Source organism: Salvelinus namaycush, chromosome 11 (assembly GCF_016432855.1).
Source record: "Salvelinus namaycush isolate Seneca chromosome 11, SaNama_1.0, whole genome shotgun sequence".
Taxonomy (NCBI): Eukaryota; Metazoa; Chordata; class Actinopteri; order Salmoniformes; family Salmonidae; genus Salvelinus; species Salvelinus namaycush.
In genome coordinates, this window is record NC_052317.1 from 18,905,176 (window position 1) to 18,920,693 (window position 15,518).

The 15,518-nt window shown below is 44.3% G+C and overlaps 1 protein-coding gene across 1 annotated transcript; it reads left to right on the forward strand.

The window, feature by feature from the left end:
* Nucleotides 1-1,241: 1,241 nt before the first annotated feature.
* On the forward strand, nt 1,242-2,264 carry LOC120055259 (melanocortin receptor 4-like). The gene has a single exon (XM_039003145.1). It carries the CDS (start codon nt 1,242-1,244, stop codon nt 2,262-2,264), a length of 1,023 nt encoding a protein of 340 aa, XP_038859073.1.
* The last annotated feature ends 13,254 nt before the right edge of the window (nt 2,265-15,518 follow it).

Consider the following 15,518-nt stretch of genomic DNA (forward strand, 5'->3'; position numbering starts at 1 on the left):
TACGTAAATGAATCACTAATCACATTAAATAAGTAATACTCTTCAGAAATGGCTTTCTCAAAGCAACAAAATAACTAGTGCTTTACAATGAATTTTCAGATTAAGTGGATTGAAATCTACATAGAAGTGACACAGGGTTGAAGTATATTGACACTTCAGCAAGCCTTCTCTCCATGTGGTCTATATTAAAGGGCACTTCATTTAATATAGCAGAGTTTTAAAATGTTAAATTGGTGCACAATTTCTACTTAAAATATCAAAGGGATGCAAAAGGAACTCTTTTCGTTGGACGACCCAGGTGTGATTAATTTTAGGACAAATGGGGAGGTTGCAATGTATTCAGCAGCTGGGGATGAATGACAAGGCTACAGAGCATGTCCAGTAGATCTGACTGCTTGAAACATAGTGGTAGGTAGGATACAGTTCAGAAATGTTATTGATACACTTACGTAAATCACCCCTGTGAATGCTTTTCAAAAGACCTCGATTTCTGAAATTAATAAAACCATCAATTTGATTAAATTGACACATGCTACAAGGACAATCTGTATGTGCTGAAGTGAGGTGCAGCAGGGCTATTCATACCTCTCTCAGACCAAGAACACACTCCAGATGTGATTCCCACCCTTGTAAGCACTCCCCCATTGGCTGAGAGACGGGGAGGAGTCAGGGATGAGAGTGCTGAGGGGTGTCTATAGGAAACGTGAGAATGATTCTGTTAAGTGAAGCTCTGGCTGGCTAGCTGTGCTTTAATACCTTTTCTTTCAGTTAGTGACTCAAACTCTCGGGACTCACTCACAGACACACACCCCCATTCAACCTCCATCTATTTTTCACAATTTCTGCCTCCCTCCCTGTCTCTCTCTTCCAATCTCCTTCTCTCCCCTCTCGCGTCCACCTCTCTCTCTCTCTTTCCCTGCTCTCTCCACGCTCTCTTTCTCAGACCTCTCTGGCTGAAGCTGTGGTAAATAGATGGTAGCGTGAGACCAGAGGATGATAAGGCTTTCCTGCCTGTAGAGTCAATGCCAGAAGTAGAGTCAGACGGGCACCTGTGGTCACGTATCGGACTACCTCCCAGTGTTTCAGACTTTACTTCACTGCCCAGTGTCTGCATGGCATTCAAAGCTGGAGCTTGAAGTAAGCAGCTCCTCATTAGGCACAGAAACCCTCTAGACGGATTAAGGGAATAATGAAGAAAGAAGTAAACTGAAGAGTACTGACTGAAGAGATCCTACAAAACAATGAATGCCACGCACCAGCATCACCATGGATCATTTCACCTATGGAACCACAGCTCTGGAGCTCCGCCTCTTAGCCATCAGCAGCATCAGGCCGGGGCGGAGAGACACCATGGTTCGTCTGGGTGTTACGAGCAGCTGCTCATCTCCACCGAGGTCTTCCTCACGCTGGGCATCGTCAGCCTGCTGGAGAACATCCTGGTCATCGCCGCCATCATTAAGAACAAGAATCTGCACTCTCCCATGTACTTCTTCATCTGTTCCCTGGCCATGGCCGACATGCTGGTCAGCGTCTCCAACGCCACAGAGACCATCGTTATGGCAATGATCATCGACGGAAATTTGGGGATTGGTGGCGGCGTGATCAAGAGCATGGACAACGTGTTTGACTCCATGATCTGTAGTTCCCTGCTGGCGTCTATCTGGAGCCTGCTGGCCATCGCCGTGGACCGCTACGTCACCATCTTCCACGCGCTGCGCTACCACAACATCATGACCACGCGCCGGGCCGCCGCCATCATCACCAGCATCTGGACCTTCTGCACCGTGTCGGGCGTCCTCTTCATCGTCTACTCGGAGAGCACTACTGTCCTTATCTGCCTTATCATCATGTTCTTCAGCATGCTGGTGCTCATGGCCTCGCTGTACGTCCACATGTTCATGCTGGCACGCCTGCACATGAAGAGGATCGCCGTTCTGCCGGGCAACGGCCCCATCTGGCAGGCAGCCAACATGAAGGGGGCCATCACCCTCACCATCCTCTTGGGGGTGTTCATAGTGTGCTGGGCTCCTTTCTTCCTCCACCTCATCCTCATGATCTCCTGCCCTAGGAACCCCTACTGCGTGTGCTTCATGACCCACTTCAACATGTACCTCATCCTCATCATGTGTAACTCTGTCATTGACCCGCTGATCTACGCCTTCAGGAGCCAGGAGATGAGGAAAACCTTCAAGGAGATCTTCTGCTGTTGGTATGGTCTCGCCTCTCTGTGTGTCTCTCTGTGTGAAATGCCCAGCAGATACTGAATCTTATGGAGATACTGCATGTGAACTGTTTAGGGAGAATGTGAACAGTTTAAAAGAAACATAATTATATTATTTGTAAATAAGGACATATTTTTGTCTTGCCTCATGATCCAAATAAGAATTGCAAAATTGTTTAACATGCCTAAGGTAACTACAGGTAACTGCCAAAATAATGGAAACACCAACATAAAGTGTCTTACTAGGTTGTTGAGCCACCACGACACACCACGAGCCACCAGTTTCAATGCGCCTTGGCATAGATTCTACAAGTGTCTGGAACTCTAATGGATGGATGCGACACCATTCTTCATGAGAAATTCCATAATTTGGTGTTTTGTTGATGGTGGTGGAAAACTGTCTCAGGCGGCGCTCCAGAATCTCCCATAGGTGTTCAATTGGGTTCAGATCTGGTGACAGACGGCCATGGCATATGGTTTACATCGTTTTCATGCTCATCAAATCATTCAGTGACCACTCGTGCCCTGTGGATGGGGGCATTGTCATCTACTCCCATCAGGATAGAAATGATTCACCATAGGTTGACGGTAATCACTATTTATTGGCGTTTACCTTGGGTTGAGTGGACCTAAACCATGCCAGGAAAATGCACCCCACACGATAACCGAGCCATTTACTCAAGTGTTTCCATTATTTTGGTAGTTTCCTGTACATGTACATTATCTCAATATCAAAAAAATTGTCAACAAATGGCATGGCTATCAGTACATGGAGATGTTTGGGAATTGTTAGATACTGTCTTGCTGTTTGCTCTCTAACACCCTGAGAATATTTAGAAAGACAGGAAGAGATATTGCTATGAAATATTGTTTCCTTGATATGTGCAAGTACAATGCATCACAGTGCTGTAGTCTTTGCATGTTATTTAGGATAATAACTTTCCAAATGCAGTGAGCTCCAAGTATTGGGACAGTGTCACTTTTTTTGTTGTTTTGGCTCTGTACTCCAGCACTTTGGATTTTAAATGATACATTGACTTCGAGGTTAAAGTGCAGACTGTCAGCTTCATTTGAGTGTATTTACATCCACATTGGGTGAACTGTTTAGAAATTACACCACGTTTTGTACATAGTCTCCCCATTTTAGGGGACCAAAAGTATTGGGACAAATTCACTTATGAGTATTAAAGTAATCAAAGGTTTAGTATTTGGTCCCATATTCCTAGCGCTATATTAGGCCACACAGTTACAAGGATAGACCTCATATTGAAGCTTATAGAGACCCCAACTGATGTATGGAACACAAATGTTTGGTTTAGATACAAGCATCATGAAACCTCTAACACAATACATTCAGTTGGCTTGGTGAAAATCTGTTTTTTAGACCTAACTTGCGTACCATTTTTTCCATGTGGTTTCTTCCTTCACAGACTTCATGAAATTATGACCTCTTCCTAAATATTTGGTCAAATTATAAATTTTGTGTATGGTTTCCTAGAAACCAAGGGTGGCTCAATTTACCCCTTTGGCTCACCCTCATGAAAAAGTACTACTGAATTACTGCACAAAACCTATTCATGCAGTATTTATTATGGATCCCCTTTAGCTGCTGCCAAGACAACAGCTACTCTTCGTGGGGTCCAGCAAAATGAAGGCAGTTATACATTTCTAAAAACATTACAATACATTAAAAACAGATTTCACAACATATTAAGTGTGTGTCCTCAGGCCCCTACTCTACTACCACATATCTACAACACAAAATGCATGTGTGTGTATAGTGTGTATGTTATTGTCACGTTCGTCTTGACTTTGAAGAGAGGACCAAAACGCAGCATGTGAGAAATACATTCTTCTTTTATTTGAGAAGAGCAACGAACGAAACAAAACAACAAACTGACGACCGTGAAGCTATATAAACAGAAATGGTGCTGACACTGACCACTACACACTGACAGACAATTACCCACAACAGCTAAAGCCTATGGCTGCCTTAAATATGGCTCCCAATCAGAGACAACAATAACCAGCTGTCTCTAATTGAGAACCAATTCAGGCAACCATAGACTTTCCTAGACACCTACACTGAACACTAAACCATCTACTCTACTTAACCCCCTAAACCATACAACACCCTAGACAATACAAAAACACACAAAGACAACCCACCCCAACTCACGCCCTGACCAACTAAATAAATAAAAGAAAAAGGAACAATAGGTCAGGAACGTGACATAACCCCCCCCCTTAAGGTGCGAACTCCGGGCGCACCAGCATAAAGTCTAGGGGAGGGTCTGGGTGGGCGTCTGTCCACGATGGCGGCTCTGGCACTGGTCGTGGTCCCCACCCCACCATAGTCACTACCCGCTTTCGTAGCCTCCTCCAAATGACCACCCTCCACATTAACCCCACTGGATTAAGGGGCAGCACCGGACTAAGGGGCAGCACCGGACTAAGGGGCAGCACCGGACTAAGGGGCAGCATCGGACTAAGGGGCAGCACCAGGATAAGGGGCAGCACCAGGATAAGGGGCAGCACCAGGATAAGGGGCAGCACCAGGATAAGGGGCAGCACCAGGATAAGGGGCAGCTCCGGACTGAGGGACGGCAGCTCCGGACTGAGGGACGGCAGCTCCGGACTGAGGGACGGATCCTGGCTGGATGGCGGATCCTGGCTGGCTGGCTCTGGCGGATCCTGGCTGGCTGGCAGATCCTGGCTGGCTGGCTCTGGCGGATCCTGGCTGGATGACGGCTCTGGCGGATCCTGGCTGGATGACGGCTCTGGCGGATCCTGGCTGGATGACGGCTCTGGCGGATCCTGGCTGGATGACGGCTTATGGCTGGCTGACGGATCTGGCTGCTCATGGCTGGCTGACGGATCTGGCTGCTCATGGCTGGCTGACGGATCTGGCTGCTCATGGCTGGCTGACGGATCTGGCTGCTCATGGCTGGCTGACGGATCTGGCTGCTCATGGCTGGCTGACGGATCTGGCTGCTCATGGCTGGCTGACGGATCTGGCTGCTCATGGCTGGCGGAAGGCTCTGGCTGATCCTGTCTGGCGGAAGGCTCTGGCGGATCCTGTCTGGCGGAAGGCTCTGGCGGATCCTGGCTGGATGACGGCTCTGGCGGATCCTGGCTGGATGACGGCTCTGGCGGATCCTGGCTGGATGACGGCTCTGGCGGATCCTGGCTGGATGACGGCTCTGGCGGATCCTGGCTGGATGACGGCTTATGGCTGGCTGACGGATCTGGCTGCTCATGGCTGGCTGACGGATCTGGCTGCTCATGGCTGGCTGACGGATCTGGCTGCTCATGGCTGGCTGACGGATCTGGCTGCTCATGGCTGGCTGACGGATCTGGCTGCTCATGGCTGGCTGACGGATCTGGCTGCTCATGGCTGGCTGACGGATCTGGCTGCTCATGGCTGGCTGACGGATCTGGCTGCTCATGGCTGGCTGACGGATCTGGCTGCTCATGGCTGGCGGAAGGCTCTGGCTGCTCATGGCTGGCGGAAGGCTCTGGCTGATCCGGTCTGGCGGAAGGCTCTGGCTGATCCGGTCTGGCGGAAGGCTCTGGCTGCTCCGGTCTGGCGGAAGGCTCTGGCTGCTCCTGTCTGGCGGAAGGCTCTAGCGGCTCCTGTCTGGCGGACGGCTCTGAAGGCTCAGTACAGACGGGCGGCTTTGCAGGCTCAGTACAGACGGGCGGCTTTGAATACTCAGTACAGACGGGCAGTTCATGCGGCGCTTGGCAGACGGACAGTTCAGACGGCGTTGGGCAGACGGACAGTTCAGGCGCCGTTGGGCAGACGGGCAGTTCAGGCGCCGTTGGGCAGACGGGCAGTTCAGGCGCCGTTGGGCAGACGGGCAGTTCAGGCGCCGTTGGGCAGACGGGCAGTTCAGGCGCCGTTGGGCAGACGGGCAGTTCAGGCGCCGTTGGGCAGACGGGCAGTTCAGGCGCCGTTGGGCAGACGGCAGACCCTGGCCAGCTGAGACGCACTGTAGGCCTGGTGCGTGGTGCCGGAACTGGAGGTACCGGGCTGAGGACACGCATCTCAGGGCTAGTGCGGGGAGCAGCAACAGGACGCACAGGACTCTGGGGACACACAGGAGGCTTGGTGCGTGGTGTAGGCACTGGTGGTAAAGGGCTGGAGACACGCACCATAGAACTAGTGCGTGGAGGAGGCACAGGGCTCTGAAGACGCACAGGAAGCCTGGTGCGTGGTGTAGGCACTGGTGGTACTGGGCTGGAGCGGGGAGGTGGCGCCGGAAATACCGGACCGTGCAGGCCTACTGGCTCCCTTGAGCACTGAGCCTGTCCAACCTTACCTGGTTGTATGCTCCCCGTCGCCCGACCAGTGCGGGGAGGTGGAATAACCCGCACCGGGCTATGTAGGCGAACCGGGGACACCATGCGTAAGGCTGGTGCCATGTAAGCCGGCCCGAGGAGACGCACTGGTGGCCAGATGCATTGGGCCGGCTTCATGACATCCGGCTCAACGCTCAATCTAGCCCGGCCGATACGTGGAGCTGGAATGTACCGAACCGGGCTATGCACGCGTACAGGAGACACCATGCGCTCTACTGCGTAACACGGTGTCTGCCCGTACTCTCGCTCTCCACGGTAAGTACAGGGAGTAGGCGCAGGTCTCCTACCTGACTTCGCCACACTCCCTTTAAGGCCCCCCCCAAGAAATGTTTGGGTTGTACTCACGGGCTTCCAGCCTTGCTTCCGTGCTGCCTCCTCATATCGCCTCCTCTCGGCTTTAGCTGCCTCCAGCTCTTCACGAGGGAGGCGATATTCTCCCGGTTGTGCCCAAGGTCCCTTACCATCCAGTATCTCCTCCCATGTCCATGAATCCTGTGTAGGTGGGTCCTGTTGCCGCTTGACACGCCGCTTGGTCCTAGATTGGTGGGTAATTCTGTCACGTTCGTCTTGACTTTGAAGAGAGGACCAAAACACAGCGTGTGAGAAATACATTCTTCTTTTATTTGAGAAGAGCAACGAACGAAACAAAACAACAAACTGACGACCGTGAAGCTATATAAACAGAAATGGTGCTGACACTGACCACTACACACTGACATAGACAATTACCCACAACAGCTAAAGCCTATGGCTGCCTTAAATATGGCTCCCAATCAGAGACAACAATAACCAGCTGTCTCTAATTGAGAACCAATTCAGGCAACCATAGACTTTCCTAGACACCTACACTGAACACTAAACCATCTACTCTACTTAACCCCCTAAACCATACAACACCCTAGACCACAGGTGTCAAACTCATTCCACGGGGGGCCGAGTGTCTGCGGGTTTTCGCTCCTCCCTTGTACTTGATTGATGAATTAACATCACTAATTAGTTAGGAACTCCCCACACCTGGTTGTCTAGGGCTTTATTGAAAGGAAAAACCAAAAACCTGCAGACACTAGGCCCTCCGTGGAATGAGTTTGACACCCCTGCCCTAGACAATACAAAAACACACAAAGACAACCCACCCCAACTCACGCCCTGACCAACTAAATAAATAAAAGAAAAAGGAACAATAGGTCAGGAACGTGACAGTTATCGTGTTTGTATGCATGTGTCTGTGTTTCACAGTCCCCGCTGTTCCATAAGGTGTATTTTGTATCTGTTTTTTAAATCAAATTTTACTGCTTGCATGAGTTACAGTCGTGACTATGTAAAGACTTGTAGTGAATGTGTAGTTTATGCACTACTCAAGATACACAAGTAGAATTTTGTAGTGTTCAGTAGGAAAACAGTAGTAGTGTTTCTAGTAGTAATCAGGTAGAGATTTTCACTACTTGATGTTAGTAGTAAAAAAACTACAGCTTTTCTACACAAGGTTTTCGTGACCGCAGGAGACAAAACAGGAAGTAGTTTGGTTGTTAGCTATCTACTGTTTTTGACAATCCTGAATGTAATCATCTTCCATCCTTCATAATCCTGTCTTTCATATCCCTTATGCTGGCACCATCTGTAAGGTTAACTTTCCTTTATGTTTTATAAATACTTTAATGTCATTTATATAACTTTTTACCAGATGAAAAAGATTGCTAGCCAAAATGGCCTTGTTTGTTAGCCCCATTGAAATGGACTGTAGCTAAGTAGCCTGTGTTTTCATCATGCTAGCTAATTCGTATGTGTTTGTATGCAAATGTACAGTATGTTCATATTGTTATACTTACCCATTCTACTTACCTCTTTTGACCTGTTGCCAAAGAGGCCCTTGACATACTGTAAGAAGACTGGAGGCCAGTGTTTGTAAGATTAACATTGTTAATCAAATGTTTTTCTGTGTTGTCTTATGTGACCTTTATTAGCAGATGATGAATAATGGCTTATAATTGGTTGTCTCTTTTGCTTGTTTTTATTTTCTAAAAGGTTAAGTGGTGGAAAAATGTGGCTGCAACGCAAAAGAGAATCTGAATGAAGACAAGGCCTCAAAGGGATTAACAAAAGTGTAAATATGTAATTCATTTAAATAAAAAAATGCAATTACGTTTGTATAAGCTTATTATGTATTGTATGATTATATAACTACAGCTAATAACTTGAGGAAATAGCATGTGCACTAGTCTAGTAACCAGTGGTGTAAAGTACTTAAGTAAAAATACTTTAAAGTACTACTTAAGTAGTTTTTTGGGGTATCTGTACTTTACTTTACTCTTTATATTTTTGACAACTTCTACTTTTACTTCACTACATTCCTAAAGAAAATTATGTACTTTTTACTCCATACATTTTCCCTGACACCCAAAAGTACTTGTTACATTTTGACAGGAAAATGGTCCAATTCACGCACTTATCAAGAGAACACCCCTTTTCATCCCTTCTGCCTCTGATCTGGTGGACACACTAAACACAAATGTTCTGTTTGTAAATTAGTGTTGTAGTGTGCCCCTGGCTATCTGTAAATAAAATAAAAAACAAGATTGTGCTGTCTGGTTTGCATAATATAAGGAATTTGAATACTTTTAGATACTTAAGTACATTTTAGCAAATCCATTTACTTTTGATACTTAAGTATATTTAGATCCAAATACTTTTAGACTTTTACTCAAATAGTATTTTACTGGGTGACTTTCACTTTTACTTGAGTAATTTTCTATTAAGGTATCTTTACTTTTACTACAGTATGACTTTTGAGTACTTTTCCCACCACTGCTAGTAACGTTAGTGACACAGTAGTGAAAAAGATGTCAACAGTGATTTTGAATAGACAAACAGTAGAAAAAGTGTCAGTTTTCAATAGTAATTCAAGGGGTTTAAAGGGGGAAATGAAAAAGGATCTGGAGCAATTCTGTTGGGATCAATAGTGACACAACACTACACACACAAATGGCAGTATTAATTCAATAGGGATTGAGTAGACATACAGCAGTAATGGGTAGGCATTACGTAGTAATTCAATAGTGAATGTGTAGGTTTTAAGTAGTAGATACCCAAAAGCTCAGTTACACAGTAGTCATTAAGGGAGAATTATGATGTTAATAGGAAATAGGTACAGTGCCTTAAGAAAATATTCACACCCCTTGACATTTTGTTGTTACAAAGTGGAATTAAAATGGATTTAGTTATCATTTTTTATCAACAATCTATACAAAATACTCATGTCAAAGTGAATTTTTTTTATAACATAAAAAAAACAATACATCTTGTTTAAGTATTCACCCCCTGAGTCAATACATGTTAAAGTCACATTTGGCAGCGATTACAGCTCTGAGTCTTTCTGGGTCTCTAAGTGTTTTCCACACCTGGATTGTGCAACATTTATTATTAAAAAATTCTTCAAGCTCATTGCTAAACAAATGTTCAAGTCTTGCCTTAGATTTTCAAGTAGATTTAAGTCAAAACTGTAACTCGGCCACTCAGGAACATTCACAAGTCTACTCGGTAAGCAAGTGTAGATTTTGCCTTGTGTTTAAGGTTATTGTCTTGCTAAAAGGTGAATTAATATCCCAGTGTCTGGTGGAAAGCAGACTGAACCAGGTTCCTTTAGGATTTTGCCTGTGATTAGCTTTTTTATCCTAAAAAACGCCCCATTCCTTAACGATTACAAGCATGCCGATAACATGATGCAGCCACCATTTTGCTTGAAAATTGGAGAGTGGTACTAAGTAATATGTTTGGGGCAAATCCAATACACAACACTTTATATTCAGGACAAAAGTGAATTGCTTCGCGAAATTTTTGGCAGTATTACTTTAGTGCCTTGTTGCAAACAGGATGCATGTTTTAGAGTATTTTTTTATTCTGTACAGGCTTCCTTCTTAGTCTGTCAATTTGGTTAGTATTGTGGAGTAACTACAATGTTGTTGATCCATCCTCAGTTTTCTCCTATCACAGACACTAAACTCTGTTACTGTTTAAAAGTCCCCATTGACCTCATGGTGAATTCCCTGTGCGTTTTCCTTCCTTTCGTATAAAACATAATTCCACTTTGACATTTGGGTATTGTGTGTAGTCCAGTGACAAAATCTCAATTTAATCCATTTTAAATTCAGGCTGTAACACAACAAAATGTGGAAAAAGTCAAGGGGTGTGAATACTTCTGAAGGCACTGTAGTGTTCAGTAGTGAATCTTCCCAATTTATCACTCATTACTACTTCAGTTAATACATAAATTACTACTGGTTTACTACACATCTCAATATAAATCAAGTAGTAAAACCAGTAAGTTTTGTGTTGTAGTGCATGTATTATTTAAATAGTAATTTTTCATGAGGGTCAACTTACCCCACTCTCCCCTATCGCCATTTTTTGCCTATTTTAGTGTGGAACGAATTGAGGACAATAAAGCAATGTGTTTTGAGGATTAAACCTTTCCAGGTTGCAAATGAAATCTAACCAAGATTTCTACTTGTTCCCAGGTTGTATCTTGCTTGCTAGTGCCATAGCGTGGTTAACAATATCCCAGGTGTCTTTTGATATTCTTACCAAATCCATCATCCAGCACAGGTAAACTAAAACAATTCAAAATCTATTCCAATGTTATAGGGGTCATTTCACTTGATGGAATGGTTTAAAAATTGGAACTGCAAAGCATTGGTCTAGTAGGCTCCTGTAATGTCAGTCAGTTAGCTGTACTGGGAATGATACAGCAAGAGATGCAGCAAGAGATACGTGTTCTGCTGATCTGTTGCTTTTGATGTTGGTTATTTAGTTGGTTCCTCGTATTGACAATAACACACTTCACTGAACTGTTAGGGAGCCAGGCAGCTCTGTTCTAGGTATCAGCCAGGATAAATGAACAGGTGGCTTTTGACATAATTCCCTTCAGAGCAGGAAATGAAAGCTACAGTGTCTATTGATGATGTGGAGTTAAGCACTGGAAAGACATAATGAGCCATGCTTTAACCCTCTACAGTCTAAGCTCTGTCTAAGCCAGGGGGGGGGGGTTCTACTAAGCTGTATGGAATTGTTTTAAGAAGGTCATACTAAGGATCATTTAGCTTCATAAAGAGCCATGTTTTAATGGGCGTTGTTGGCCATCCTCGGGCTCTTATTAACAGAACATGTAGGCCTAGGTTTTTTAATCAATCCATTAGCCTATTTAAGTAAATTATTTTTCAATCTTTTATTCATTTATGAAGACATCTCCCCTCATAGATAAACATCGGAGGCTGAAAAAACAAAAAACAAATGACCCACTGGGCACACACAATACAATTATGATGAACCAACGTGGAATAGACATTGAATTGACGTCTGTGCCCAGTGGGGAGGCTCCTATTAGTGCAGTAGTGTGATACATCCTCAGTTTACTCTACATTATTTAACAACAGCTGACAGACTGCACAACATACATGAGAAAAAAAGGAAGTGGGTGTCAGTCAGAAAAATGTTTAAAGGCACAAAATAACTATGTTCTTTAAAGTCAACCACTCTACCCAACAGCCTTCAGGTGCATTAAAAAAAGGTTACATAACTTTAATATTTGGAGGTTGCTGACTCATCTCTGAAGGTTCTCACAGACCTGTTCTGTTGGGGATGCAACTCGTATTAGCTGTTCTATCTCTGCTTTAACACAGAAACGTCTTGTTTACTCTGTTTGCAAAGGATGTTATAACAATTCACACATTACACATTTCTAGCACACCTTGGGTCTCACAACCCATTTGAGATCCCTTTCTTGCACATAACTACTTTTCATGTTCCACTGACTCCACTCTCCAGACAGTACACTTCTTTGCAGGCTTCACTGGAGCGTATTCAATAGGTTGGTCAACCTAATTGATTTGGATGGTGAAGCCTTCCTGATCCCATCCATGGCAGCCAAGACATGCCAGTCAGAGGGAAGGTGTCAAGATCCAACCGCCTTGGTTTGGGGCATCAGTAGGCTAAGCACGCAGGCCCATCTCAATGCTCGGTCCAACACCATCCTTTACAATGGGATAGCGGTCTGCATACAGGATACAGAACACTGGTCTGAGTCCCGTGGAGGGAAGCATCAAGGTTATGTCTGTGATGGACAATGACCCACTAGGCACACAAACAGTGTGAAGGAAGTATCAGAGTTGATATGGTGGAGAATAAGAATGTGGTTCACTCACTGTGTAGGTTCATTGCAATGGCTTAAGTTGTTGAAATGGTCTTGAATATGACTGCACACAAAATAATATCATATATATATATATATATATATATATCTATATAGTACCAGTCAAAAGTTTGGGCACACCTACTCATTCAAGGATTTTTCTTTATTTGTGCTATTTTCGACATTGTAGAATAATAGTGAAGACATCAAAACTATGAAATAACACATATGGAATCATGTAGTAACCAAAAAAGTGTTAAACAAATCAAAATATATTTTATATTTGAGATTCTTCAAAGTAGCCACCCTCTGCCTTGATGACAGCTTTGCACACTCTTGGCATTCTACCAACCAGTTTCATGAGGTAGTCACCTGGAATGCATTTCAATTAACAGGTGTGCCTTGTTAAAAGTACATTTGTGTAATTTCTTTCCTTCTTAATGCATTTGAGCTAATCATTTGTGTTGTGACAAGGTAGGGGTGGTATACAGAAGATAGCCCTATTTGGGAAAAGACCAAGTCCATATTATGGCAAGAACCGCTCAAATAAGCAAAGAGAAATGACAGTCCATCATTACTTTAAGACATCAAGGTCAGTTAATCCAGAAAATTTCAAGAATTTAGAAAGTTTCTTCAAGTGCAGTTGAAAAACTGTGGTATGATGAAACTGGGTCTCATGAGGACCGCCACAGGAATGGAAGACCCAGAGTTACCTCTGCTGCAGAGGATAAGGTCATTAGAGTTACCGGCCTCAGAAATTACAGCCCAAATAAATGCTTCACAGAGTTCAAGTAACAGACACATCTCAACATCAACTGTTCAGAGGTGACTGTGTGAATCAGAACTTCATGGTCAAATTTCTGCAAAGAAACCACTGCTAAAGGATACCTATCAGAATAGGAGACTTGATTGGGCCAAGAAACACAAGCAATGGACATTAGACCGGTGGAAATCTGTCCTTTGGTCTGATGAGTCCAAATTTGAGATTTTTGGTTCCAACCGCTGTGTCTTTGTGAGACGCAGAGTAGGTGAATGGATGATCTCCGCATGTGTGGTTCCCACAGTGAAGCATGGGGAAGGTGGTGTGATGGTGCTTTGCTGGTGACACTGTCTGATTTATTGAGAATTCTAGGCACACTTAACCAGCATGGCTACGACAGTATTCTGCAGCGATATGCCATCCCATCTGGTTTGCGCTTAGTGGGACTAATATGTGTTTTTCAACAGGACAATACGCTATTTGACCAAGGAGACCACAATCACCCAACCTCAACACAATTGAGATGGTTTGGGATGAGTTGGACCGCAGAGTGAAGGAAAAGCAGCCAACAAGTGCTCAGCATATGTGGGAACTCCTTCAAGTCTGAGGAAAAAGCATTCCAGGTGAAGTTGGTTGAGAGAATGCCAAGTGTGTGCAAAGCTGTCATCAAGGCAAAGGGTGGCTACTTTAAAGAATCTCAAATATATTTTGATTTGTTTAACACTTTTTTGGTTACTACATGATTCCATGTGTTATTTCATAGGTGATGTCTTCATTATTATTCTGCAATGTAGAAAATAGTAAAAATAAAGATAAACCCTTGAATGAGTAGGTGTGTCCAAACTTTTGAATGGTACTGTATTAGGACTAAGTTGTGTCAATAGTGCTGCCTGCATAAACGCAGCCATTGGATCATCAAATAGCAGAGATTGTGCACAGACAGAATGTTCTTGATGTGTGGAATAGACTACATCATGCTGTGGTATAAATTATTTTTTAAATGGTGGGCTGCAATCCCCAAAATAAAATCATATGATTATGTTTGAGGTGCATCAATGTCCTCTTAATTGAGTCGGTGTGTGTTTGTTGTGAATTACCCCAGGCAATATGAAATGCTGATTCCAACCCTCAGGATGCATGAAGATATCATACGCAAAGCTATGAATATTATAATTGGACATTTGTCATGGGTGTGTCATGACGTTGGCCTGGGGGTAGGTTTATGACAGTCATAAATACCTCTTTCCCCCCTCCCCCGTTCCTCTTCCCTACTGATGTGACATTAGAAAGCCCCTTTGGTTAACATAGAGATTCTGGGAACATCAGAAGTTGGGGGGAAATGAACTATATTCTGGTAATCCGACCAACTGAACATATGCGGTGGTACTTAAGGTATATTATGTCAGTTCGGTTGCCCTCTGACACATTCTCATCAATGATAGAATGACATAAACTCTACTGTGGAAAGTCTAAACATCAGAGGTATCTGATTCACATGGAATTGTTGTTTAATTGAAATGTTTGAATATGAAATTATTTGTGAAGAGATGAAATGTAATTTTAGCTTCCAAATGAGAGATTTGGATTTTCATAAGTTTGGGCCTCTGCTCAACCAGGGGCCTGCCCCTGTGAAGAGACATGGGTTACAAACTTTTCAGACACACCCCTCTCCCTCCACTATATAAAGCCATTGACAAAAATATAACCTTCTGTTCCGAGGAGATGAGGGTGACGATCCCATGTCAGAATGGTTCAGATAATAACTACAGAACTAAGCCAACATCAGCATGAACTTTGGTTGTGAATGGTATGAACTTTGAACTCGTATTCACTACAGAAGTGATACCTCCTAGCCGTTGAGTTAGCAACAGCTGCTACAAACGCAGGTTAGGAAGGACAGTCAGAGTATCCCGTCTACTACACAACGACGTTACTACAACGTATCCAGTGACCACCAGAGACATTCTTCAAAGGACAGAGGACTCGGTTTG

Excerpts from the sequence above, each read along its gene's own strand:
- LOC120055259 (XM_039003145.1), top strand. The coding sequence starts at position 1,242 with ATGAATGCCACGCACCAGCATCACCATGGATCATTTCACCTATGGAAC.